Source organism: Ahaetulla prasina, chromosome 6 (genome assembly GCF_028640845.1).
Source record: "Ahaetulla prasina isolate Xishuangbanna chromosome 6, ASM2864084v1, whole genome shotgun sequence".
NCBI lineage: Eukaryota > Metazoa > Chordata > Lepidosauria > Squamata > Colubridae > Ahaetulla > Ahaetulla prasina.
In genome coordinates, this window is record NC_080544.1 from 48,965,720 (window position 1) to 48,993,169 (window position 27,450).

At 33.7% G+C, this 27,450-nt stretch overlaps 1 protein-coding gene across 2 annotated transcripts; it reads left to right on the forward strand.

Moving 5' to 3' along the window:
• On the forward strand, nt 1-27,450 carry FAM204A (family with sequence similarity 204 member A). Of its 2 annotated transcripts, XM_058189040.1 has the most exons (9): nt 1-91; nt 4,004-4,243; nt 5,279-5,372; nt 6,859-6,892; nt 7,315-7,414; nt 9,402-9,491; nt 24,574-24,680; nt 24,975-25,071; nt 27,242-27,450. In XM_058189040.1, exons 1-8 carry the CDS (start codon nt 2-4, stop codon nt 25,024-25,026), a joined length of 807 nt encoding a protein of 268 aa, XP_058045023.1. In that variant the 5' UTR covers nt 1; the 3' UTR covers nt 25,027-25,071; nt 27,242-27,450. The 2 variants fall into 2 exon arrangements, with proteins under 2 accessions (XP_058045023.1, XP_058045022.1); XM_058189039.1 differs by lacking the exon at nt 27,242-27,450 and having other exon boundaries at nt 24,975-25,293.

Sequence of the window (27,450 nt, forward strand, 5' to 3'; positions counted from 1 at the left end):
AATGCGGGTCGGCCGAGAGGCGGAGCTCGTGCCGTCAAGGCCGGCTGTGGGAGAAGTTCCAAGATGGCGGCAATGTAAACAAGATCCGGCGGTAAGTCAGGCTGGGAATTTGAGTGATTTTTTTGGGGGGGACGACAACTCTATAGTTTTAGGGAACCAGGAGAGTAAGTTGCCTGGGCGGTTTGGTTAAGGCAAGCGGCGGCTTTGCACAGATTGTGGATCCAAGCCCGTCTCGGTGGCAGACGAGGGTGTGCAATACGGAAAAGATGAGCCCGGCCGACGACGACTTTTTTCTGAAAGAAGCGCCTTAGGGGCTGATGGCGTTCCTTTCCCAACCCTGCAGCGTGCTTTGTGTCGAGAGACCTCGACTTTTGTCCTCTCTCTTTCTTTTCACCCTGGTTTTCCGTTGCTTTAATTGATTGGTCGATGTGTTGGGGCCATTCAAAGGCCATCGGCGAGGTTCGAGTAGAAGCCGCCACCGGTTGTCTGGGGGAAGAGGGAAATTGCGTTTAGCTGAGGCGATGGTTGTGCTGCTGCTGCTGTGTAAAAAGGAAACTAGATAGAACGAGTTAGACATCGTCTCCCACTGTCTCGGGTCTCCTTAGCATTTCATAATGATTGCATAACATTTTGCGTAGATAAATTGGTGGGATAAATCTAGAATGGGGCAATATATATATTTTACCTTCTAGATTTAGAAGTAAGTGTGTGTGTGTGTGTATGGACCAAAACCTGTTGCAGTCAATGACAGAGTGGTCTGGGAATAAAACAGGAATGCTGATAAACACCTTTACTTTTCTGCTTTGAAAACATTAAGCTGTTTTCTTCCCTCTGTTGCTGATTATTTCCCTCTCAGATGGGCTTATAAAATTGTAATACCATGAAGTTAATGTTGCAGATTGATTGATAGATGGGGGAAAAGAAGTTTCAGCTATACTTACTCCATATGAGCATGTTTGCTCCAAAAACAGGATCCTACACCTGCTCTGTACCTAAGTGTAATAATGCTGGATTTATAGGTTTGCCCTTATAATGAGATTTGAGGCAAAAAAGATAATGTTCTTGTGTGAAAGAGGATAGGCATCTTTATATTCAGGTGTTGCTTTGCTGCTGAAATCTTCATAGGATAATGTGGTTTTATGTAATATGGTTCTATTGTAATCTGTAGCTATCCTTTTGCATTTTGTGTATTTGTAGGATTAGAAAACATCTTGAAATTCTAAACTAGTAAAGTGTTGATTTTTCTTCAAAGAAGCATAAATAGGTGTATAGTCAAGTTGTGTACCTATCAGAGACTCTTTAACAATAATACAAATAAGTGGTGAATAAGAAAACATAATAGGACATTTTTTTATATAATTGTTTTGTATTGTTTCACTCTTCTAAGTATACTCAGAGTTAGGGACTATCAATGTTCAGCAATACATAATTTTATATACAGTTACCAGGTTTAGTAGAAATCAGTTGGGTTTAAGTTTATTCTTAGTAATGCTACACTTGTGAGAAATGCTAACAATTAAAAATTCCAGTCAGAAGAAGTAACCATCAAGAATAAAATTAATGCGTTGTTTCGTATTATGGAACAGAGTAGGAAAGGATTTTAGAGCTCACCTAGTACTGCCTCCTGTTCAGTACAGGATCGACTAAAACATCCCTGACTATCAAGCCTCTTGTCTGGACATCTTTAGTCTCCCTATCTAACTAGACTGCACCAAAATCTTATGTTATTAAAAATTACCAGAATTTGAGTTTTCTAAAATAAAACATGTAACAAATGGAGATAAATGTTTATAATGTTGCTGTTTTAAGTAACAAATATTGAGTTAAGTATCTGTTTTTGAAAGAGTAATAAGAAAATCAAAATGTAGAAATAAGCAAACAGAAAAACATTATTATAAAAATAAGGGATAGATTAATCATTCAGAGGAAAAAATACCAATAATTTTAGAGAGTAGGATTTGTTTATTTGTTGGATTTACATAGCACCAATTTGAACAGCTCATAAATGGTCCACAATAACAAAATAGGGCAATAAAAATAAAATATAACTGATAATTCACAAAACAAAACAAAAAATCAAAACAATATAATGCCTCATCTGTAAGTGCCATCAACATAGGTAACCTTAAATATTCAACACCTTGTAGAATGAGTTAGTCTTCGTTAATTTTACAATTTGGGTTAAAATATGTGCCATTGTAGCCAGAAAAAGAGGATGCTATTTTATAAAGTGAGTTCCATAATTGAAAAATACTCCCTTCAATTTCATCAGATAACTGAGAGGAATAGTCAATAGCATGGTTTTTCGTGGAGAAGATGGTCCTGATGGAACTCAGATACCAAGCTAAGTTGAGCTTTAATGGTCTGAACCAACCCATTGAACCCTATAAACTACCAGCAACCAATGCAATTTCTGCACTATTGGTCTAACACGAGGGAGGTGGTCATCTTCTATCAGTATTTTGCACCAAATGTTTTTGAGTAGTTTTCAAAGGCTATGCTATGTTGAGCCCTTTGAAATAGTCTAGCTTGGTGGTAATGAGGCATGGCTACTGTCACTGGGCTCTCAATCAACATATGACTACAACTGGAACATCTGTTTAAGCTCGATAGAGGCCTACCTGGCCATATTCTGTGTGTGCCCAAAGAATTAGAGCTTTGCACAAGGATAGCCACAGATATTTTTCAGAGAGAGTACCATACCATTCAGAATTATAACTGAAACAGACTGAGCCTTAAATAGCTTTCTATATTCATGGAAAATACAAGGTATTGAGATGACATTTTCCATTCTGTATTTTTTGTCATCTTCCATATTTTTTGTACCGCACATATGCATAGGTACACATAAATTGAAGAGGAACATCTAGAACAACTACAGTATATGTTTCGTTTGAAAAATTGGTCAATCATAAATCCGTCTAGGGAAAATATGCAATTGCCAACTTTTATACTGTGTTTTTCCAAAAATAAGACCCTGTCTTACATTTTTTTGAACCCTGAAATAAGCACTTGGCCTTATTGCCATGCCTCAAAAGCCCGATTGGGCTTATTACCAGGGGATGTCTTATTTTGGTGGAAACAGGGTAAATATAAAGACAATAGCCAACCTTAAAATTTACTTATGTATAAAAATATTTCTGTACTATACCAAGTGCTTTACACATTTGAAGACCAAAATAAAATTTTGTTTTTCATAACTTGAGAATTTTCTCCTTTTGGAAATAAGAGAAAGGCTTTTTTAGTGGTAGTGCTATTGAATTGGACATTAGTCGTCTTCTTCCAAGAAACTGTTAAAGTCTTCTGAAAATATCAGCAAATATTTATCATTTAATTAATTTCTCTTTCAGTTACTTTTTATTTTAAATATATGAGTCATGTTGCCTTTTTCTTATTTATATTTCTTCCTTTTATTGTATTTTTATCTTTTTTTCTATTATAGGGTAATAATTTATTCACAAACTTGAGCTTGAATAAATTTTGTATTGTACTGTATCATTATTTAACAAGGTTATTTAATAGAGAATGTGCTGTATATTTATTCAGTGATTTCAAATGAATCTAACTTTGCACTTTCTTGTACCTCCTCTTTTAAAAAAATGTATAATGTGATTCAAAATATTTGTTTTTACAACTGCTAAAACAACAATACAAACAAATACTTACATAATATCACTATTTACTTGAGCACATTGATATTTTTTAAAATAAAATATATTGGAGATCAATTTTAATGTCTTTTTCACCTATTTAAACGAAGCACTCTTATTTCTGTAATTCTGTATTTTTCTCAATTCTCATATGGCTAATTTATTCTCATATTCAATTTCCAATAATGAACAAAAAACTAATTTCCAATGATGAATAAAAACGAAAACTGCAGTACATCAAATTTTCTTGCTCTCATTTTACACTGGTAAAGATGCCCTAAAGATATTTTTAATAATTTTGCTGAATATTCCTTCATGATGGTAGTGAGTATTTGATCTTTTCATTTGTATAGATGTGGAGTGGTCTGCTACCTCCTGGTGTGAATGAAGCTGATGTTGCCATAAGTTCAGATGACGAAGAAAGAGTGTCTCTTCTTGAGAGTATCTTAAATGAAAAACAAGAAGAAAAGAAATTCCTAGACAAACAGACTTGTGATCATGAGAAAAAAAATATGGCTGAAAACCAGCTTCCTTCTACAGAAGAACAGGAATGTCTGGCATGTCTTCCTGGAGTTCCCTTAGATATGTGGAATGTAGGTTTGTTTACAACTCTGTATTTAATTGAAACTGAAATATTAGGTTAGTTATTCCTGTTGTGCTATCTAAGGACATAATGTAATCCTTCTGGCAAGAGTAAATTAAATATGTTTTGAATGAAATATAACCTTTTAAAACTTTTCAGTTAAAGAGAAGAAATATTTTAATAATGTTCTTTGACAAACTTCTGTCTTAAAGTAAGATTGGAAGAATTCCCTTTCACCAAACATGTAGGCATTCCAGTGCTTATATACTGGAGTAAATTGATTTTGTTTTTTACTGCTGTGTATTTATCTCTGTAGTAATGTTGTGGAATTCTTAATTTGCTCATGAATGATTACTTACTATCTTCATTAAATGTATTTCACATTTGTTTGTTAGGACTTGCATATTTTAAGAACAATTTCGAAGAAATGCTTCAGATATCATCGGGGTAGCATCTCTCCTATTCATTAAACATTCCATTTTTTTCTTCCACATGAACTTAAAAGAGCTACTTTAACTTCAGAAACTCAGCTTCTTAGGATAGTGTGAAAGACACCAATTACACATAGAAGTTCAAAAGTGGCAAGTTTTATGGTATGTTCAATAAGGTTCATAACTCAAAAAGAAGATGTGTATAGACAGCTGCTGCATTCACATTCACATGTGCTCTGAAGTGTTGCACAATCATAATGCTCAGTGATGTTATGCTTTTTAAAGGAGAAAATAGAATCCGATTGGCCATGCTTGCTTATATTAACTTTTTGGATCTTAGCTTTTATTTAGAGTTTAAAAGTCAATGTCTAAAGAACGTTCCTATGTAAGAAAGTGAAAAGTATCATTTAATAAAATCAAGATAATCCTTGAATATATGAGAGCTGAATTGCGCATGTTCAGTGTATATTGTAATCATCTTCATTGATTGTTTTGCTATGAATATTGTACTTTTTTGGTATTCTGGATCAGTTAAAATAATTTGCTATTTTATGCTGCCCAATTTACAGTAATGAAACAAAAGTAAAAAATAAATCAATTTTCTCTTTCGACAGAAATTTCAGAATCTGAAAAAGAAAAACCTTGACATGAAAAATCAAGAAAAATGTCAAAGAGCTAAGCGACAAAAGAGAAAACGTTCTCAAAAAGGTGGTTTGTTTCCAGTTGTTAAAATGTAGGGAAAACTACAATAAAGTTCCCAAATAATTTGGTGTTAGGATTAGGTAATTTTATAATCACCTTACTGATTTTATGTTATTGGGTTGTTATCTAGTAGAAAAATTTTTTACTGTAGTCTAGTCCATATAAATGTTTACCTAATTCCAGGTACTCAGAGAAGCTTTGGCATTTTTTCTAAACCACAGCCTACTTGCAGTAGATAAGGCTAGAGAAGTCATTCATCACAGAAAATATTTACATGCATGAAATATGTTTATGCATTTTTGTTCATTTATGTAATAATTTTGGCATGTGGTATTACAGGTGGTATCTTATGCTCTACTGTGGAAGTATGCTGAAAGAGAACAAATGTCAATGTCTACACTGCGATTTTCTAAATTTTGATCTTTTTCACGTTAATTATATTTCAGACATTCTTTTCTGTGTTTTAATAGTTAGACTATGTAGACTTTTAAAAAGGACTATTCAGTTGCGGCTTTTGATTTAACATTTAATTTATTTATATGCAGTACTATGAATCTGGTAATCTAATGATTCTAGAGGCTGAGGCTGGCAGATCACTTGAGCTCAGAAATTCTGAGCTACAGTGGATTGTGCAGTTTGGGTATTCACATATTTATATTGTATATTGTATGCAAATTAGTCTGAACCTTTGTACTAGAAACTTATTAAGTTGATTTGTCTCTGTAATTATTCTGTTTTGGAATAATACTACCTTTGGTAATACCCACACAATGTTTACACAGGAAAGTTGTAGTAAGTCATTATGACTGAAAATATATATCTTCAGTGGTTAATGACTTGTTCCCTGATAGTGCCCTTACCTTTAAAGAGTTTACCCTATTCACACACACCTTTCCCCAGTTATGAAGTATTCTTTTGACTGTGTCTTTTATTTATTTAATATTTTTTTCAAATTTATATGGCTAAGTAAATCTTATGCGGAGACTCGATTAACTAAAGCACCAGAAATAACTTTTCTACAAATTATTTGGCTGTAGTTGCAAAGGCAATGTATAATGAAACTGATTCTGCCATTGAGTCCCAACCTTCAAAATGAAACAAAACCTACTTCTGGTTGTATCACTCCATCACTGTCTTGAAATCTTCAGCCATATGAGGAATACTGTATTTGTCAGATTTCTATTGTAGCTAAAGGTAGTTCTTCCACCACTAGCTTAATATCCACATACAGCATAACATACTATTCTTCAGAGCATTTAAGCTTCAATTCCCTCTAAATTTAGGTATCAGTACATATTTGTGTTTAGTGCTGTGGAAGTAGACTGTGTCTAAGCTGGGATTTAATTTTAAATTTAGTTTTTCACTGTTAATTATATCACAAACATCACTGATTTCATTATGTTTATTACTGCATCAGAATTAAGTCCTAAAACATTTGTATTAGTTCATGAGGAATTTTTCATACTAAATTTTAGAATTTGATTTTTTTTAGGTAAAATGCAAAGCAGTGAAGAAATAACTGAAAGGTATTTCAAACTATGACATGATTATTTAACATTTATTTTTACATAGACAAAATGTTCAGCTCCTCTTCACTCTGAGTGATTCAGCAATGGATTTTTATACAGAAGTGATCCTTTCAAGATCACTTGATTACTTGAAAAAAATATTACTTCTGCCCATCTGCTAAAGAATAGATATGGCTTTGTTTTCATAAAATAGGTATATTCTTTTATATCAAATATACAAATATAAATAAAATTAAATTGTATTACAGTCACAAAATAGAAGAAAATACAGTTTCTGTAAAATATATACTAATTCTTTACCTAAGCCAACAATAAATTATTAATTTCAATGTTTCATATTATAAATATGTTACATATTTATATATGTGACTATTTTCTTGTGATAGGATCTTGTCCAACTATTTTTTCTTTTTTTGTAGCCAAGAGTCTGTAAAAGAAAGACACTTCAAAGAGCTCACTCAATATTTTGGAATCAATGATAGGTTTAAACCACTGGAAAGCAAGGAAACTACTCAAAAGGTGATTGCTAGATTTTTTTTAAAAAAGAATTGATTTTAGGCTTGCATTTTATTTGCATTTCATTTCACTTCAATTACAAATGAGTGCAATGAATATATATTATTTATTAATTATATATGTTGCCTATTTTACTATCAAGAGACTTTGGGAAACTTACAATATCAGAAATAACAAATAGAAGGTTAAATATACAGTAAAACATTAGGCATGAAGAATTAAAACATTAAAATTAGCAGCAAACTATATAAAAGGATCAATGTGTAAATGAGGTAAGGTGGAATGTTATACATATGCATGCCTACACACAGAACTCATGTAACTCAGCAGCCATCAATTACTCATGCTGGTTGGTGTGGCCAAAGTAAAGCAAGAATGGGGGAAATAAGGTCCTTATCTTGACCAGGTTGATCTTGTACTCTTTGTTTTGGACTAAGAATGAGTGTACAATTTTCTGGTGTTCCATGGTCAGTGATAGATGTCGGTATAAAATGTATTTATTCATTTAAAGCTTTCATTTTCACACATCAATTGGAAAAACTCTCATTTATGGATCAGTAAGAAAAAAGAAAAATCCCCACTTTCAAGCTCATTTAAGAAAGACACAAGTAAAAGAAAAGAATGATTAAGGAAAAAGAAAGGCAAGATTAATCTGGTACCACTTATATTCAGTGTTCTATTTCTTTTTTGCCAATTATTCATCTATACTACAAATTCAGTAAGGAGTTTTAGAGGTAAAAATCTGACATTCTGTTAAGGTCCTTGATTTGTATTTATGTTTCTTTAACGATGGTTTAGAGTTACAACTGTACTGAAAAAAAGTGGTTTACAAGTGTTCCTCACACTTATGACCATTCTCACAAACACATGGTCACAATTCAGGGACTTGGAAATTGGCATATATTTATGACAGTTGTAGTATTCCTGGGTCATGTGATTATCATTTGCAACTTTCTCTGCTGGCTTCCGGAAAGCAAAGTCAATGGACAAAACCAGATTTGCTTGATGACTATGTGATTCATTTAACAACTACAATGACTTGCTTAACATCCATGGCAAAAAAGGCCATATAATTCACTTAACAACCACTTTGCTTAGGAAAGAAAATTCTGGTCCCTGTTGCAGTTTTCACTCAAGGACCACCTGTTCACTTGTAAAATCCAAGATAAGTTAGGATTTGCTGCTGATTTTTTAAGCTTATTCTTAATGTTTTATTTTAGAAATTAAAAGTGTATCCTTTTTCTACATCTGACAATTTACAGGATAAATGAGAGGTGACATTTTGGAAATCACTTCCTTGATGAATATAAAAACTAAGATTGCAAAGATACAATAGAAATTAGTATCTTTCATGCAGTTGATGCAAATAGATCATATTTTGTTCAGAAAAAGAATTGATAAATCAGACATTGAAATGAAATATTAAGATAAGCTTAAACTAGTTGACATTTTTAAATGTCGAATTTATTCAAAAAATAAAGTGAAAATAATACGAAAGTTTATTCTTATGCAACAGTTCTGTAACTATCAATAGGGCAGACTATTAAATTAGAAATTAAAACCCACTTATGGTCAGACCTGCTTCCAACCTGGATGGAAGACATTCCAGGACTACTCAGTAAACTGTAAAGTTGGCAAGAATATCCCAAAAAGAATATCCTAATTGCAAGGTACTTCAGGGGTTTTATTTGACAAGAAAACTATATGGATTTGTCTTGGAAGTTAGCAGAGTTTGAGCCCTACACAGTCATTGTTTCATAATTAATTTCTTTCTTTCTTTCTTTCTTTCTTTCTTTCTTTCTTTCTTTCTTTCTTTCTTTCTTTCTTTCTTTCTTATCGTTCACATGTGATTTGCTATATATGAAAGTTACAGATGTGAAGTTCATATTATTTTGGAATTGATAGATTTTTATAGTACAGTTTTATAATGTTCAGTTAGTATTTTAGGAAGACCATTCATTTCTCTTTCTCTTTTTGGTCTGTTTTCTAGTCTGGCCTTGAAATCAGTATAGACAAATGTGTAGCTGAAGGTAATATTGCCCAAGCTGAGGAATTAAGTGATAGATTAGCTACTCGAGAGGTAAGTTACAATTTTGTTATATTTTCAATATGATAATAAATATTATTAGACATAATTTGAAATTCTTTTATGGAACAGTTTTTAAGTTACTATTGTTTGGGAATTGCAGGATTTGGGAATCCTGTGGATATATTCTGTTTCTTAATTGCTTCTATTGCAATTTGTGGTGCATGAGCCTGGAATAAATAAATAATGTGCCAGAATACAAGAGACAAGTTTTAAATGAATACTTGGATCCAATAGAGCTAAAGGCAATATGGCCAAGTTGCTCTTCTGATCCTCCTCTAGACACTACATGCTAAATTTGAATCTGCTTCAGTATTATGGGGGCCACTGGTATAAAATTGGGAAATGGCAATATATATTGAGCATAAATGATCCATCAAGTGGAAAAAGGGTTTTTTAGTATATCATTTAGGATTCTTGTAAGTGTTCCATAATAATACAAAAGAATGAGGCCACCCTGATTTAACTCTAAATTAAGAAATCCTCTTTACAATCTGATGTCATAGCCTATAAATAAATTATTATAACTAATAAATTTTGCTCTTGTATTTAAATGGTAAACTATACTGTATTTTATGTATAGTTTATCAAATTTATATTTTTCATTAACTGCATTTTACATAAATTTATTAATTAAACTAATTTTTCAATCTTAATTGAAAGACTGTATAAACCAGTAAAAGATGTGCCAAGGTACAAAGTAAAAAGTTACATCAATAGTCTGTGGCTATTATTCATTGAGCTTTGATTACTTAATTGGATTGAAGAGGTGAAGAATTATATATTTGACATGATTTAGAAGGACAGACTACCAGGTTTAATGAGAGAAAAATAGTCAAATATATTATTTGGGAATGAATAGTTTATGCTGAACTTGGCAACTAGGGGGAAAAATTTTATATTGTTTATTTCCAGCCTTTTTTCTAATTAATTATCAACGTTCTATAAAGCATAATGCAGGTGGTCTTCTATTAATGATTATTCATTCAGTAGTTAACTGAACAGTAGTTATGACAGTAATAGGTGAACGAATGGTAGTTATGACTGGTCCTTAGCATTCAGGCCATTGCAGCATCCCTATCGTCACATGGTCGCAATTTGCAACTATCCTGTCAACATTCCATTAGTAAAGTGTATGGGGAAGCTGAGATGTTTGAGTTGTGTGGGGTCTTCTTATTATAATGGCTTCCGGGACTTCTAGCATTGCCATCACTAAATGAAGGGGTAACGTTACATCATCCTTTATGGTTCTTTCATTTAGTGATGGCAATTCTAGTCTGAATTGCTTTTGTTAACTGAGGAATAGCAGCCCTTATTTTTTATGACTTTTTGTATAATTAACATTTGAGACACATTTATTATTTTCTTTTATGGATGGGATGAGTAGACAGCAAGAACACTTATTAACTGTTCTCTACTGAGAACTCTAAAACAAGTTGTCAGTCACCTTTTTAAGATGCAGTCATTTTCTTACTATCTTTGAAATTCTGAATTCCCAGAAATGCAATCAGTGGCCTGAATATTTGGTAAGATTGTTTGCAGATTTCTATTCTTTTTTTATTTCATATTCTTTAGGTGGCCAAATTCCAACCTAAAAAAATAAAGGTTGACTACAAGTTACTAAATATCACTAATGCTTTTATGTATTTTCAATTTAAAATAAATATACAAATTTCTGGATATAGTTGTTTTCTTTTGAATTTGATGAATGAATGTTTAATGGGTAAGTATTCTGTAGAAATCAGGTAGTTTTGATCACTGATATTTTCCATTCTCAAAAAGCAGTAACAGGAACCTGCTGATAAAGCATTTGCTTTGAGGCATGGATTCCAGAATGCTTTAAAATGTTTCCTTCCGTAATAAGTGAAACTAATTTTGATGTATAACATTTATAAGCCTGTGAAACAGATAGAGCAGCATGAGTATTTAAAGGGGAAATGAGGCCAAAAATAAAGAAATGGCTAAGAGAAGCTATGAAACATGCCCTGAAGAACTAAGCAATGCCAAAATACAGCTGTCAGTGTACTATCATTATGTCACAGTGAGAACCAATTTTTATGGAATCAGATTGCCCGGGAATTGAAGAAATTGTAAATAATATACATAATCCAAATAGAAACAGCAGATTGAAACTTTATTTTACTATGCTGCACTGGATGCAGTTACATTTTAATACACCTGACAATCATCTTTGGACTGTTATTGTTATTTTGATATAATAGTGTTAGAATATAGAAATGAATATTCAGAAGAGTTTGAGGTGATTTATTTTAACAAGTGTGCATTTTTCTTTGAAGCGTCAGGAATTATGGGAATATTTTATTTTAATTTCTTCATAAGGTGAATATTGATAAACTAGTTTAGGATATTCTGTGTAAAAATACGCTTTTCCCTACATTATTATTATATGGGTGGTACATTTTGTTATATTTCTGTGAATTGCCAACTAATAATGCTTACAAAATAGTGAGATCAATATCAGATTTTTGATATTTTCATTTTCTGGGTATCTTTGTAAGATTTTGAGATAATTGTAATGGTCAATTGTTTGATGAATAACTTCTTCAAAAGCTTTTGAGGAACCTACTGTATAACAGTGTTTTCATGGTCAGTAGTGCTTTTAATATTTTTTTTCAAATAATTATATTACATTCTATATTATACAGAAAAAAGCTAATACAAATTAAAAAAAAATAAAGTAGAAAGTAAAAGTAAAAAGTGCAAAAAAAGAAAATGAAAGAGTAAAGAAAAGAAAAAGAACAAAGGACTATAACAAAAAAGAAATAAAAAAGTAACTTCCCTTCTTATCTCAATTAGTATAAACAATTTAAACAACATTTTTTCTTAAAATATAGGAAATAATCACTTTATTCCATATCCCATCTGTTATCAATAGGCCTGTTCTTAAAACCTCATCATTCAGTCTGGTCAACAAAAGCCTATTAAGAAGTAATAACGTCTGGTTTAGCTTTGATCAAATAGACCCGTGATGGTGAACCTGTGACATGCGTGCCACAGGTGGCATGCGTAGCCATATCGGTGGGCACATCAGCTCAGCTCTGGCGCGCATGCATGCGCAGGCCAGCTGATTTTTGGGCCTTCTGGGCCCACTGGAAGTAGGGAAACAGGCTGTTTCCTGCCTCCGGAAGGCCTCAGGTGGTGGTGGGTTAGGCCTGTTTTTCTCTCTCCCCAGGCTCCAGAGCCTTTCTAGGAGCTTGAGGAGGACAAAAGTGGCCTCCCCACCACCAAGTCCTCTGGAGGCCAGAAATGGGCCATTTCCAGCCTCCGGGGGGGTTGGGAAGGCCGTTTTTGCCCTCCTAGGCTTCTAGAAAGGCTCTGGAGGCTGGGGAGACCAAAAAATGGGCCTTCGTGTCCCACCGGAAGTTTGCAAATGAGCAGTTTCCATCCTCCGGGGGGCCGCCGAGGTGGTGGGGAAGTCTATTTTCCCCCTCCTCAGGCTCCTAGAAAGGTTCTGGAGCCTGGGAGAGAGAAAACTGCCATTGCGTGCCAGGAGCAGAGGGGGGAAGTAGGGGGGGGGGTTGTGCACGCATGCTATGGGGCGGAGCGTATAGAATTATGGATGTGGGCATGCATGCGCATGACCTTTCCTCTGCTCCTGGTACGCGATGGCAAAAAGGTTAGCCATCACTGAAATAGACAAACATTATATCCCTTCCCTTTCAACAATGTTAATATTTAATCCTTTCAAGTAATGTCATAACATACCAGATATAGGTATGGTTCAAAATTGTGTTGACAATTCCAGTGGATAGTAGAATAGAAGACAAAGATTTGGGAAAAGATCTAAAAATTGGTATCAAGATATCAAGATCTGAAAATTAGAATTAAATGACTATGATGTTAAACTGGCCATGGTAGTCCCAATGGTTATCAATACACGGGGTGCCATACCCATAAATCTTAGAAAACCTAACCATTGACAAAATTTCCATCTATCAATTGCAAGATCCCACATTGCTTGGATCTGCTCGTATACTGCACCAATATATTGCAGCATCCTAGGTTCTTGGAAAGAACCTGAAACATCTGATAGCCAACATCAATTAAACAAGCAGCTAATATTCACGTTATTGTGAATATTAACCCTCAATAGCCAGTACCATGAGATGGTTGTAGGGCATTTGTATTCTGAGGAAGATGAGAGCTAGAGATTTAGTTATATTGAACATGTCTCATTAGAGGAGCCAAACAAAAAATGTTTCTTTGCGCATTTGCGCAAATTCTTTGCGCATTCGCATGCACACACACACACGCTTTGAAAAGGTTCGCCAACACGGTCCTAGGTTGTTGGGAAGAACTTGATGTATCTGAAAATCAACACCAGTTAAAGAACTGGCAACAGTAATGTCACATTGTTATCAACAACAACAACAACAACTTCATTTTTATAAAGTTTGTTATTTCTTGCTTGGGGACAAGTAGTATTTCTTGGTGATATTCAAATGCACCACTATTACTTTGTTATGCTGCTGCTTGTAATCAGTCTGTGCAATTGTCTTGCAGCAGCTAATCAGTTGGTCCACTGTTTCTTCAGCTTCTTTGTAGAAATGGTATTTAATGACTATTGATGTCTTCTCCATTCTGGCTTTGTATGCATTTGTTCTTAAGGCTTGCTCTTGTGCAGCCAGAATTAGCCTCACTGTTTTTTGCTTCAACTTTCCTGCTCTTAGCCATTGCCAGATCTTTTTATCTGATTTATGTGCAGGTTTTTTTTTTATTCAGTGGCCATGTAATATTTTCCTTTGTCATGTCTCTTCTTTATTCATCATCTGGTCTTTCTTTTAGGCCATTTTCGTCTCTTTGATATTCAGTAAGTCTTCATGATGTACTAGCTTCAGTGCAACTTTTTCAAATATTCTTCCAATGCCCTTTTTTTCTTCTTCAACTATCTGATGTATTTGCTACATTCCACACCTATTTTCATTACTAACCTTCTTGACTTCAGTGTGCTTAATGTTCTCAATTTAAAGGTATTTGTAGCGATCTTTTTCATCGAAACTCTTGATATTATTTTCATATGGCATCTTGATTACTTCAGTGTTCACTATTTTCCCACCTGTTGTTGGTAAGGATGGCACATTTATCCAATTGAATAGTTTGATCTTAAATCAGTGGGCATTTTGTTTTGTCAATAGGGGTTTTTACCATTTCTGTTGATGGTGATTACTTGCTCTTATTTATCTCAGTTCAGTCATGACACATATTTTATTTTCTACGGCATAGAATTCATCTAATAATAGGATTTTCTGAAGTAGTGGAAAACGTGGCATAGATGAAAGGCAAGCTCTGCCAGAAGTGCTGGCTTAGCTGTTGAAAAAATAGTCCCTCCTGGGAATGATCCACTTTCATTGGTCTTGGCCTTGTTCCAAGCTGGGTAGGGCACATTGGCAAAGCTGGCCCTCTTCCAGGAAGGTGATCACTGAGTTTCTTGTGGAGTCAGGAGGGTTTGTGTATCTTGTTAGCAAGTTTGGCTTTCATGGAAATGACCTCATCACCATCTGTGATTGATTGTGCCAGAGTTGTGACTTGCTGGCAAGTATTTATATTGGGAGAAGCAGCAGAAGTAGGATGACACAGAACAGAGAAAGTATATCTGTAGTCTTGCTATCTCATTTCTACTTTTAAAGCAGTAAATTTGAGCCATGTTAATCTGGCGGCCTTTCATTCATTATCAAGACTTGTATCTGCCCTATCATGTAGAATTTAAAAGTAAGATCAGCCTTGAGCCAATATTTAGAATACTGAAAACTGAATTAAGACCCTTATTGTATTCATAGGAACAGCATGGAAATGTAACATTCCATTAGCAAAAAAGAGCAAAGTTAGGGCTTATGGCTAGTCACATTAAAGAAGCTGAGAGGTGAAAAAGTGAATGAAGCCCAAAGTATGTTAGCCTTGCTAGCGCAAAAAAAGCTCTAATAACCCTAGAGTTTAATGCAGTGGTAAATCTTATTTGCTGGTTGCTCATAATAATGATAGAGAGCCTATCACAACACTCAAACATCCCCCAAGGTGTGGGACTGAGGTTATAATATTCTGTGTTGTTTGCAAAAATTCTAAAAGCAACAGAAAAAGCTGTGGAATCTCTGAAAAGCTTTAGAGCCCGTCAATTCAGTTTGTTGCTTTAAAGCAGCTACCCACTTTAGTTTGTGAATCTCCTTCAGTGGAGTGGTATGATTGAGGCTTCCTTAAACCAGATAACCATTCAATCCTTATACACCCCAATTATTAGTTGTTGCTACATGGATGCTTTAAAAAGTCAAGGAATATAAAAAATGAAACCTGTCTTGAACATTTCTAAGATGAAAAATTTTGCTTGTGTGATGACATAAATATAAGTAACCTGTAGGTTTGCTAGATTTTTGCTTTTTGTGTTTTGGTTAAAAAATAAATACTGTATCTTGAAAAGACAAAAAGAAATCTTATTTGGTTGCCTGTTGAGAAACTTGATAGGTTAATTCTTCACATGTCTGCTCAGAAGTAAATTATATTTATATCAGGGATTACTTTTAAGCAAATGAGTATAGAATTGCATTTCAAATTACTTTAGTTGTTGTTCTCCAAATACAAATAATACTATCAAAACTGTTCTAAATGTCAGCCCAGCGCTTTTTGACATTTGGTATGAATGATTTCACAATTATTATTTTTTGAATATGCTCTTTATTTTTGTTTGAAATAATTCAAATTGATTTGTGCATTCTGTCATAATTCATAATTTTTACATTATTTCTGATGACTTATTCACCTTGTTGATATAATTGATACACTTATTTGTGTTAAGTATCCTATCAAAATTTAAACTGTCTCCCACTTTAAAAGAATCAATAATCAGATTCTATTGCAGTATTTAATATGGAGCATAATGTGGCAATTCACAGCTAGAAGCCTACAGAAAGCTAATAGTCCTATACATTATACCCTCTATCTGAAGTGTTTATGTAGAAGAATTTTGTGGCACATAATTTAATATAGAAAAAACATTTAAATTTATATACCACAATTTCATTAAAAATAATGCTTGAAACAGTTTATATAATATAGAGAAATATAGAATTTATTATTTTTAAGAAAAGAGTCATTGTTAAAAAACATGAAAAATGTATATTATTTCAACTGTTAAAATATTTTAAAAATGAATTACAAAGAACTATGTATAACTTTCAAATTATTTATTATACTGTGGAAAGAATTACGGACAAATACTGCACTGTATTGTTAATTATTCTGTCTTCTTAATCCAATCGTTTTCTCTTTATCAGGGTGTTTTGCCTTAAAACTTTACTATATGACAGGGGTTATCACCTATGATTGTATGCATGTGCCCTCTTAATTATGTATATCTTTTTTAACAAACCTTTAAAAAATTCAAATGTTACAAGTCTAATTAAAGAGACAAAGCACAGTTTATACTGTAGATTTTTTCTGCAGTTCAATTAATCAGCATGTTTTCTCTTTTAATTAAAACCATTTTAGTAAATTAAAGCCCACAGCAAAACACATATATAATTTGTTTGTAATTAGCTCTTAATTGGTGGTAGTTGAAGCTTAGCACCCTTGGTTTCTTTCTTCATGATTGCCATTTTATTAGCAGCCAGTCATTAATTAATCTTTTTTTCTAATTAGCTTATAAAACTGTTGATGGCACATTATTGTAAATGTGATTTTAAGTTCAAAGCTTGTTAATAAGCTTTCTTACTTAGAAGAACAGAGATAAAGAAATTGCTGAAAACAGTACTACAGTTCTTTTTTTAAAAGCAGCCTTTCTTACAAGGGAACTGTAAAACATCTAACAGCTTATGGTTAATTTTTTTTATTTTTTTATGAATGGAAGAATTTACTTGCATTAAAATATTTTAATAAAAAGAAAAGCTAAAATATGTGAACAGTATTGTGTTTTTATATTTTAATATAAATATCCAGCAGTAGAATGTATTTTGATACAATAAATACCAGTAGCACACAACAAAGAGATTGGAGTATTTTGAAGTTGAACAAACAATTGGGAGATTATCATTTTCTCTTCGAAATCAACTGAGATTCTTGTTTGCTTTATATATTTAATATACATCAGTAGTGGATAACATTCCATAACATAAAAGGGGAAAATCATTGCCAAAGGCTGAATCTGAAATAACTAGATTCATATTTGATGAGAAACTGTAATACAGTATTAAAAGGCTGTTTGGTTTCTCTGATAGACCACAGGATGCTTCAGGACCTGTTAGAATAGAGATGTTCTGCTAAAACCCCTTTGGGTTTAGCCTTTTATAGAACAGATCTTATATGACATTTTTGAATTTAGCTTTGAATGTTCCATCGAATTATTCTTATCCTAGAGTGTGTATATTACAATAGGCCTTTGAAATAAATCTTTATCTCTAACTGCCTGGCTGTTTCACTGTTTGTCTGTTGCTTTTTTTGAATTTGATACCACTAAGGCCCAAGGAGGTAACCAAAAAGTAAAATACAAATATGTATAAGGAAATATTTATAACGCCAGCCATAATTTTAAAAAGTTATGAGTCAACTAAAGACCAGCCTAAGCAAAATAGCATTGTATTACTCCTGGAAATAAGCCAAGGTTATTATTTATTTGCTATTATTTATTAAATAATAAATATAAATTATTTATTAAATTTATATGCCACCCATCTTTACAACAAGGCAGCTCTGTACACAAATTTCCAAAAGGAATGAGTTTCATGGCTTTTACTTTATTGTAATAGTTAGCTTCCATACTTCCATGTCCTAATTTGTTTGGCACATAAATGGTAATTCTAGAAAAGCATTTCTAGGGGATATCATGGCCCATACAGTTCATGAATGTTTTATCTTTAAACATTTTCACTAAACATATCAATAATTTTATAATGTTTTCTGGAAGTTTCAGTTAAGTACCTTTGCAGCTGAATAAGATATTGCATTTTCTGTCTGCTTTAACTTTATTTACCATTTGAACTTCATCTGCTTCATAGCTCTTTTTAAAAAAAGAGGAAGGGGGATTTATGGTGCTGCTCTAGGAACACTAGAGAGGGATAGCTGACAAGGAAAAAATTAAAAATTGGATAAAAAGTAAATGAATAATGTCATATTACTAAAAAGATGAGAGGCTAATTTGTGCCGACTTTTTGCTAATTTTGTTCAAGCCTTAAAATGAGGAGCTGTCACCCGTTCTGTGTAGCACTGATGACAGTGCCAATGATCCATGAAATAAGCTGCCGCTGGCTTTGTTCTGATAAGAATGAACAAATCTGCACAATGTACGGCTCCCTGAATCTCATTTTCATACTTGCATGCAGGCTAAAAGAAATAAGCTGTTTGCAGGCTTGATTAATCAGACATTTGAGGGGGTTTTGTCTCTTTGATCTCTTTCGTCTCCTAGGTAACTTGCTTGACATTAATGTTGAGCTTGAGTAAAGACAATCAGGAATTGTAGACCAAACTGATATAAAAATTAAAGACTTTAGCACTTTAAGTACTTCAGTAATGGTTCTGCTTTACTTTAGAAAACATCTGTTTTCATTTAATTAAAGAACAAAAGTGAGTAGTATGAATATTTTATATAGAAACCTGTTATTCCACACATAGACACAAAACAAGTTTAGTATGATAATCGGCCTTTTAAAATAAATACCTTCAAACTGTTTGGCAGAAAATGAAGACTTTAAAAATTGTCACCAGGTATTCTTGATAGCTGTTTAGCTTTTCTTTGTGAAAATTAATGGATAGGAAATTTTTGCTCTGCTCTTTAAGCTGCTAGAGCAAGATTTCTGAAATGATTATCTTTGGACTTCAATATGAACGAATGCTTTTTGCCTCATAGAAAACTTACTTGATTAAAAAAGTTTTTAAAATGGTAATGAAGATGAATCACTATATCAACATTACTCCCAATACAACTTCCACATATTAAACCTATAAAATTGACAGGGTTTTTTTTTTTTAAAAAAATGTCGCAATGCGTTTGCTTGAGGTTATGCAGACGCTTTTACAAATCTTCCAAGTGGCTGTAAAGATGAATGCCTCAAGGGTCTAGCCAGGGCCCTGCTTTTCCAACCAGCTAAAGCCCTTATCTTAAATCCAAGCAAAGTACCATTAATCTTTTTGAAAGACCTTTTATGGCTTTTAATATATCCCAAATTAGAACATTTTACACCCTTGGTTCCTGAAATGTGGTGATAAAAAGCCTTTAGAGCTTAATTTTCTTTACTGCATGCTCTGACCAATTTGCAGTTCTTTGTGATAATGTTTAGACACCTTAATTAAAATGCAGCAAAATACTGGATGTTCTATATGGAAAATGCTGATACTTTGACTACATAAGAAAGTGTTGTATGTATTTTTATTCATGTTTTATTGCTTCTTATAGCATTGCAGCTTGCTACATTATCTGATGACCTTTTAAAAAAATATAAAACCTATTGACCAAGATTTGGCAGGCCCTGTTAAAATGGGAAGTCAAACTACATGCATGAATGTATATGGAAGCATGAAATGTTTGTTTCACTAAGGCATAGTCATAGTGATTTATTTTATGCACTTTCTCTGCAATTAATTTGCATTTGTCTTTTAAAAGTTACTTTTGATGTTCTGTAATATCTTTACTGCAATAGGAATATCACTTTTATTTAATTATTAAATTCTCAGGACATATTTTTCCTTCTCTTAACAGTATGTACCATTTTAAGCCCTTTTGAATCTATGCTTTGGTAATTACACTGAGTTGTTTTATTCTTAAGAAACCAAAACAAAAGATAGCAATGCAAAGAAATTATATAAGCCTTATTGATATTAATAATAATAATAATAATAATTTAATTTTTATACCGCCCTTCTCCCGAAGGACTCAGGGCGGTGAACAGGCAAATAAAATAATACAATATATTACAATAAAACACATTTTAAAAAACTTATTCAAAATAGCCTAAATTTAAAATACCATACAAAATATAAAAAATAAACCCCAATAAAATCCATATTTAAAAACCCTATTTAAGCCAGTCCTGCTCAAAAGAATAGATATGTCTTCAGCTCGCGGCGAAAGGTCCGGAGGTCAGGAAGTTGTCGAAGTCCTGGGGGAAGCTCGTTCCAGAGGGTAGGTGCGCCCACAGAGAAGGCTCTCCCCCTGGGGGTCGCCAGCCTACACTGTTTGGCTGACGGCACCCTGAGAAGACCCTCTCTATGGGAGCGTACCGGCCGGTGGGAGGCATGTGGTAACAGAAGGCGGTTCCGAAGATATCCCGGTCCTATGCCATGCAGCGCTTTAAAGGTGGTAACCAACACCTTGAAGTGCACTCGGAAAACCACAGGTAGCCAGTGCAGCCTGCGCAGGATCGGTGTTATATGGGAGCCACGAGTAGCTCCCTCTATCACCTGCGCGGCCGCATTCTGAACCAACTGTAGTCTCCGGGTTGAGACTACAGTTGAAAGAGAGAAGAGCTGCACCTGTAGGGCCTCGATGTAAATGCTTGGTCTACAACACAATTAGGCTGTATTAGATGTTATTAAAACTTTTCAGACAGTCTAATGGCAGAAATATGGGAATATGGAAATGAAATTTCAAAATATAACATGTGCCATATGTAATAAGTCCTGTATATTTGGGTTAATAGTTGATACTATTACTATATATGTAATTTATGTTAGTATATTGAACTTTTATCTAAGAATAAATGTCATAAAACTCAGTGGACATAATTCTTGTTAGAGTACAGGTAGTCCTTGGCTTAGTGAACATTTGAATTTATGATGGACCAATTTGAGAGGTCCTTATCCTTCCAGATTCAAAGCGCCAATGGCCACCCCTCTCCCCACAGTCACATGACTGCACTCAAGGTGCTTGGCAGCCAAGTTGGCAGTATCCCAAGATCACATAATCACATTTTACATTGATCTTGCCAAAAACCAGAATTTACTTCTGGTTTTCAGCAAAACTGGCCTGGTAGAAAACAATTGTTTTGCTTAACAAACATAATGTCTTAACATGCACTTAATGTCTGCTTCAAAAATCATAAAATCAGTTCAGCAGTGGGTGATCCAATTTATTATGATTATGATTACAACCATAAGGAGCACACTTCAGTAAGGTCATGGCTACCTATATAACATCTATTTTATTTTCCATGAAGAAGAATTCCTTACTGTTATCGTAACAAATATTTTTTCTAACAAAATAAAAGTGCACAGTAAGCTGCAAATATATTAATTATTGAACAACAAAGAAATGGAATTCTTTTGGAATCTGGAAGACTTATTTGATATGCCATTTTAAAAAGATTTTACCTATTTATAATTAAAAAATACATTGAATACAATTCATTAATTTATTAGTGATGCAGTTATATTCATCAAACCTCAACATACAGTATTTTTAAAAAAACATTATTACTCTGCATAATATTTGAGGAAAGCCATTTGTAAAGCACTTCACTCTATTTGTATTGTTTTGAAGATTTCAGGAAAAAGCATACGTGACATTTTGTGTCCTTACACATCATGATACTTATGCTAGATTTGTTGTAGAAACAATAAACATGAGTTCCCTGGTCTAAAATGAGTTTAATGATCTAGGTTAAATGATACTGTATATTAAACATTTCCTTCTGAACCAAAATTGCTCAGCTGTTGTAGCTCTCTAGTGTTGGCAAAAGACTCTCAATCCTTTCCATTAAAGTTCATCATTCATTCCTTTCATAATAAGTTTTATCTTTGAGGTATAGGTACTCCTCGACTTACAACAGTTCATTTAGTGTCCATTCAAAATTAGTGTCACTGAAAAAAGTGACTTTTGACCATTTTTCATACTTACGACCATTGCTGCATCCCCATGATCACCTGATCAAAATTCAAAAACTTGACAACTGAATCATATTTATGATGGTTGCAGTGTTGTGGGGTCATGTAAATAACCTTTTGCAATCTTCTAACAAGCAAAGTCAATGGGGAAGCCATAGTCACTTAACAACCATGTTACCAACTAACAACTGTAGTGATTCACTTAACAACTGTAGCAAGAAAGGTAATAAAATGGGACAAAATTCACTTAACAATTTTTGGGCTCAATTGTAGTCATATTTCAAGGACTACCTGTATTCATAAAATTGCAAGTTTATAGTATAGGAGCTGTAGTATCTACAATATTAATTATGAAAATTTGAGATAATGAGATTTATCAGTTAGTGAAGTTCTAGGATCAAATCACTGTTTTTATGTAGTGGTAAGAAATATATAGGAAGACAGTATGGCATTTTCATAGGGAGACTGGCAACATAAGCAAAGTGATTGTATGTTCACGTCCTCCCAAACTTTGACATGGTTGCTTCTGGGGTTCTCTGTATAGAGCGCTAGTGAAATAAAACTCCACCAGGATTGGATGTCCGTGAACTATACATTGGATAGGTGAGGAAATCCCTCAAGGTGGTTGCCCAAAATCTTTGGGAGGATGGGATTAATTTGATTTGATAACACATTTTTTTCACGCACAGCCTTGAAATAGAGAGACATACTTGTCTTCTAATTGTAAAATAAATGAATGGTAGGTTGTTTTTTTGAGGATTATAATATTGGTTTTCTGCATTTGCATTTGCATATGCATATAAGTTAATATTTATATAAAAGACATACCGTATTTTTTTGACTAAAAGATGCTCCGGACTATAAGATGCACCTAGCTTTTGTGGAGGAAAACAAGAAAAAAAATCTGCCCCTGTCTCTCAGCAATTTGCCTCCTTCAGTAAACAGCAGACTGCCTAGCCAGCTTCAGCACAGCCTGATTTAGCACCAGCAGCTGATTGGCTGTTGGATCAGCCTCCTGAATACCTCCTATCAGCTGTTCCAGGCTGTGGGGATTGCCACCAGTCATTGCCGCTGTTGCCACCTATTGGCGGTCTCCATGTGCCCTATTTGCAGCCTCCGCATGTCCCGCTTTTTGGTTCCATGCTTCCTGATTTTGGCCTGCTCCAGGCAACGGGATTGCTGCTGCCTATCCCCACTGCCTGTAATGGGCCGAAAATGACGTGTGCAGAAGCTGAAAATGGAGCACGTGGAGGCTGCAATAGCAGCAGCAGCAATGGGTATCGACAGTGTGGCGATCCTAAATCAGGCTGTGCTGAAGCTGACCAGGCTGTTTGCTGCAAGGAGGCAAGTTGCTGGGAGGTAGAGGCCGAAAGGTGGGGACTGGCAGGTGGGCAGGGCTTCAGCAACATTTGCTCTATAAGACACACAGACATTTCCACCCACGTTTGGGGGGGGGAGTGCGTCTTATACACTGAAAAATACGGTATGTATATTTATGCTAGCATGCATTAAATGTTTACCCCTTTTCTCCTAACACATCATACATGTTCTGTCATGTATGTAGCTCTTCTCTAATGGCTTTATATATCCTTCCTCAAGTTCGCCATTGAACAGTTTGTTTCTATGAAAAATATGAACCAAGAATAACATATTTACTGTTTACATTAATCTGATTAAAAACATAATTTGATGATAACTTTTGGTTTTTTTCTTGCTTTTCTATAGTCCCTTCATACATTTTTCATATTCCAACCTTTTAGTGTCTTCCAGAACTCTTTTTTAGCATATCCAATTTAAGAAAGTCAGAAAATTCCAGTCATAGAGCTATCCATGCCCAGTTCCCAAGCATTATATGTATAAGGAAAACTCAAGGGCCATTTTGATTTTAACAGATAAATTTTAAGGTCCTCTATAATAAGGTATTATAAGGTCCCCTTTGTCTTATTTTCAGCTGGAAGAAAACTAAAAGTAGCTTAATATGTATAATTTCAGTCAGCTAATATTAGCCCACCATGAGTATTGCTAGCCTTAATTGTATGCTTTTGTAGTCTTTTAGATAAATAATGTACATTTACTTCACAAAATCAGAACTGACCACACCATCCACTGACTATAAATAAACAGTTTCCATGGTAGATATAGGACAAATTTGATCCATGCAAACATTGCCCAAGTACGTTCTTAAAAAACGGTTTTTGCTTTGACTAATTTAGTTTGGCTAACTTCTGTGGACTTACTTATATTCTTTTTTACTTAGCTTGGTGTGAAAATTGCAAAAGCTGTTGCTTGCCGAAATTTTGTGAAAGCCAAGCAAGATCTAGAGGTTACTCAAGAGGCCCGAAAAAAGAAAAAACTTGCATGGGGGTAAGTAAAAGGGCATCTCTTTTTGTAGCTAGTTGATTATTTGACTTAAATGTTTTTCTTCTTCAGATTGATCCATAATTTTAAATTTGGCTTTTTCTTTGAATAGTTTATCTATTTTGTGTAGGATTTTTAGTGCAACTGACACATTATTCCAACGTTTATACATTTCCTTTTTCTTTGCTGGAGTATTAAACACTTAGTTACAATTTAGACATTGCTGCTAAATGAAATGTCACTAAAAATTCCTGAAGTGTACTTCAGTGGAAATTGACATATACTTGTATTTCTTTACAGTTTTGAAGCAAAGAAAAGATGGGAAACAAAAAGCAACATGGGATACATGTAATTAATTCTGTCTAGGAAAGCTGAAAATTGTAAAGCAGGGGAAAAGGTTTGTTATATATGTGATGCATAAATTATAAATTTATTTTATTTTGTAATGTTTCTGCTGCTGAATGAGTCATAGAACAATTCCTTTCCCTTCCATATGTTATTATATTTCAGGCATTCTACCTTCAACCTTTTAAACATTTCTGTCTTTTTCATTACACAAACATTCAAGCTATAAAGTGTTTTATCAAAAATTATTAAGATTAAAAATATATCAGCTTTATTCAGTTGTTTTTAATATGAATAAATTGTCTTAATTAAAATTACAATATATTAAAATTCCTGTTTCCTGAAAACATAAAGTAAATTTTCCATTAATTTCTGAAATAAATTCCATTTACATTTCTCTTATTATTTACTTACTTAGAACATTTTATGTAGCCACCTACCTTAAAACATGTGACTCTGGGCAGTGTATTAATTAATTAAATAAACAAAAATTCAGAACATGCAACTAAAATAAAATAAAACCCTTAAATGACTACCAGAATCTAGATCTCCCCCTACAAAGTGGGGGAGCTTGGCTTAACCTGAACCAAGTGCTTGGACAAATAGCTAGGTCTTAATTAAGTTGTGGGTTTCAAATTTTTTTACTACCAGTTCCGTGGATGTTGGTGGGCATGGCATGGTGGATGTGGCAGGGGAAGGATACTGTAAAATCTCCATTCCCACCCCACTCCAGGGGAAGGATACTGCAAAATCCCCATTTCCTCCTGATCAGCTGGGACTCTGGAGGCAGAGAATAGATGGGGCGGGGCCAGTCAGAATTTTTACTACTGGTTCTCTAGTCAAAATTTCCGCTACGGGCTCTCCAGAATTGGTCAGAATCTACTGAAACCCACCTCTGTCTTAATTGCCTTCTAAAGGCCTGCAAGGCCAATTGTTTATTAGGTGGAAAATTGCTTGAAAAGTCAGGGTCTGCCACAGAGAAGGCAAGGCTCTTGGTTCTCATTAAGCAAAGTGATATATAGAATAGAATAGAATAGAATTTTTATTGGCCAAGTCTGATTGAACACACAAGGAATTTGTCTTGGTGTATTCTATATTCTATAATATAGAATATCTTGGTGAATTCTATAAATTATATTCTATATCCAAGGATAAGGAATATTAACCTAACAATAACTGATTGTTTTTGAGAACTTGGGTAAAAATATTTTATGAAGAAATAGTAATTTCATGGTTTATGACAAGTCCTTAGTTTTCTGTCCTAATATAGATTTTTTTCCCTTGTTTGTAGCCTCAGAATGAGTGATTTCCTTCATTCCCTTCCCATGAAACATAATATTTCACAAAGATGAGTTTTCCATATAGTAATGTGGAATTAACTACAGTTAGTTATATTGACAGTTAAATACATAGCAAAAGCTATAAATTATTGACCAAGCAGGTTTACTGCATAGCATCATAAATCTCTGAAGAATTATTGAAAAGGGAGCAGGTTGTTGTAAAGAAAATAGTAAAAGCAACTATTTTCCAATTTGAGTTATCTTACAAAGTATACATAATGTTGCTACAGTTAGATATTCAAAGACAAATGAATCTACTGAAGGTTTGAATGTAAAACCTTATCAAAGTAGTTTTTAATATAGCAATATATTTTAAATACATACAACAAATTTCATCATGTAGCTAGATTCTTTCCATAAATTAGAGTTTAGGATTTCAACTAAAATGGTTTTAATGGCAAAATCAAAAAAATGTGTACATTCTTCAAGAGCCAACAAAATATAGTTGCCATTGCATCTTTTTCTTGCCATCAGTTTGGAACAGGAGCTGGCCACTTCGATTCATTGCTTATGTTTCTTTTATGACAAGCTTTCCTATGCTACTGCTACAAGTAGTCCTCAACTTACAACCATTTCTTTAGCAACCAATCAAAGTTAGAACACCACTGAAAAAAAGAGCTTATAATCAGTCTTCACAATTATGACTGTTGCAGCATCCCCATAGTCATGTGATCAAAATTTGGACACTTCAGTGAAGTTCTATGATGAATGCCAATGGAAATATGAATATACTTACAGTAACCTAAAGTAGTGCTTAATATCCCTTCCCTTTGAGTAATCACAATTCAGAAACATCAGTATTGCTGAAGAACAAGATGACTGTACATAAATGCTGTTGCTATTTTAGAACTAACTTTTTTTGTCCTAATTTGTTTTATTCAGCTGAGCATCAGAGCAAGTGCAGAAAGCATTCCTGTAATTCTGAATTGTTTACAGGATGATGATGAATAATGTTGGAAGCTAAATCAAAATGAGGGCAATGCTTTTTGTTCTCCTTCAAACTTTGTATATACGAATAACAGCTTTGCGTTGATTTGGCATTGTTAGTAGGACAGTGAAATGGATGGCAGAATAAACAAACCAACAAAGCA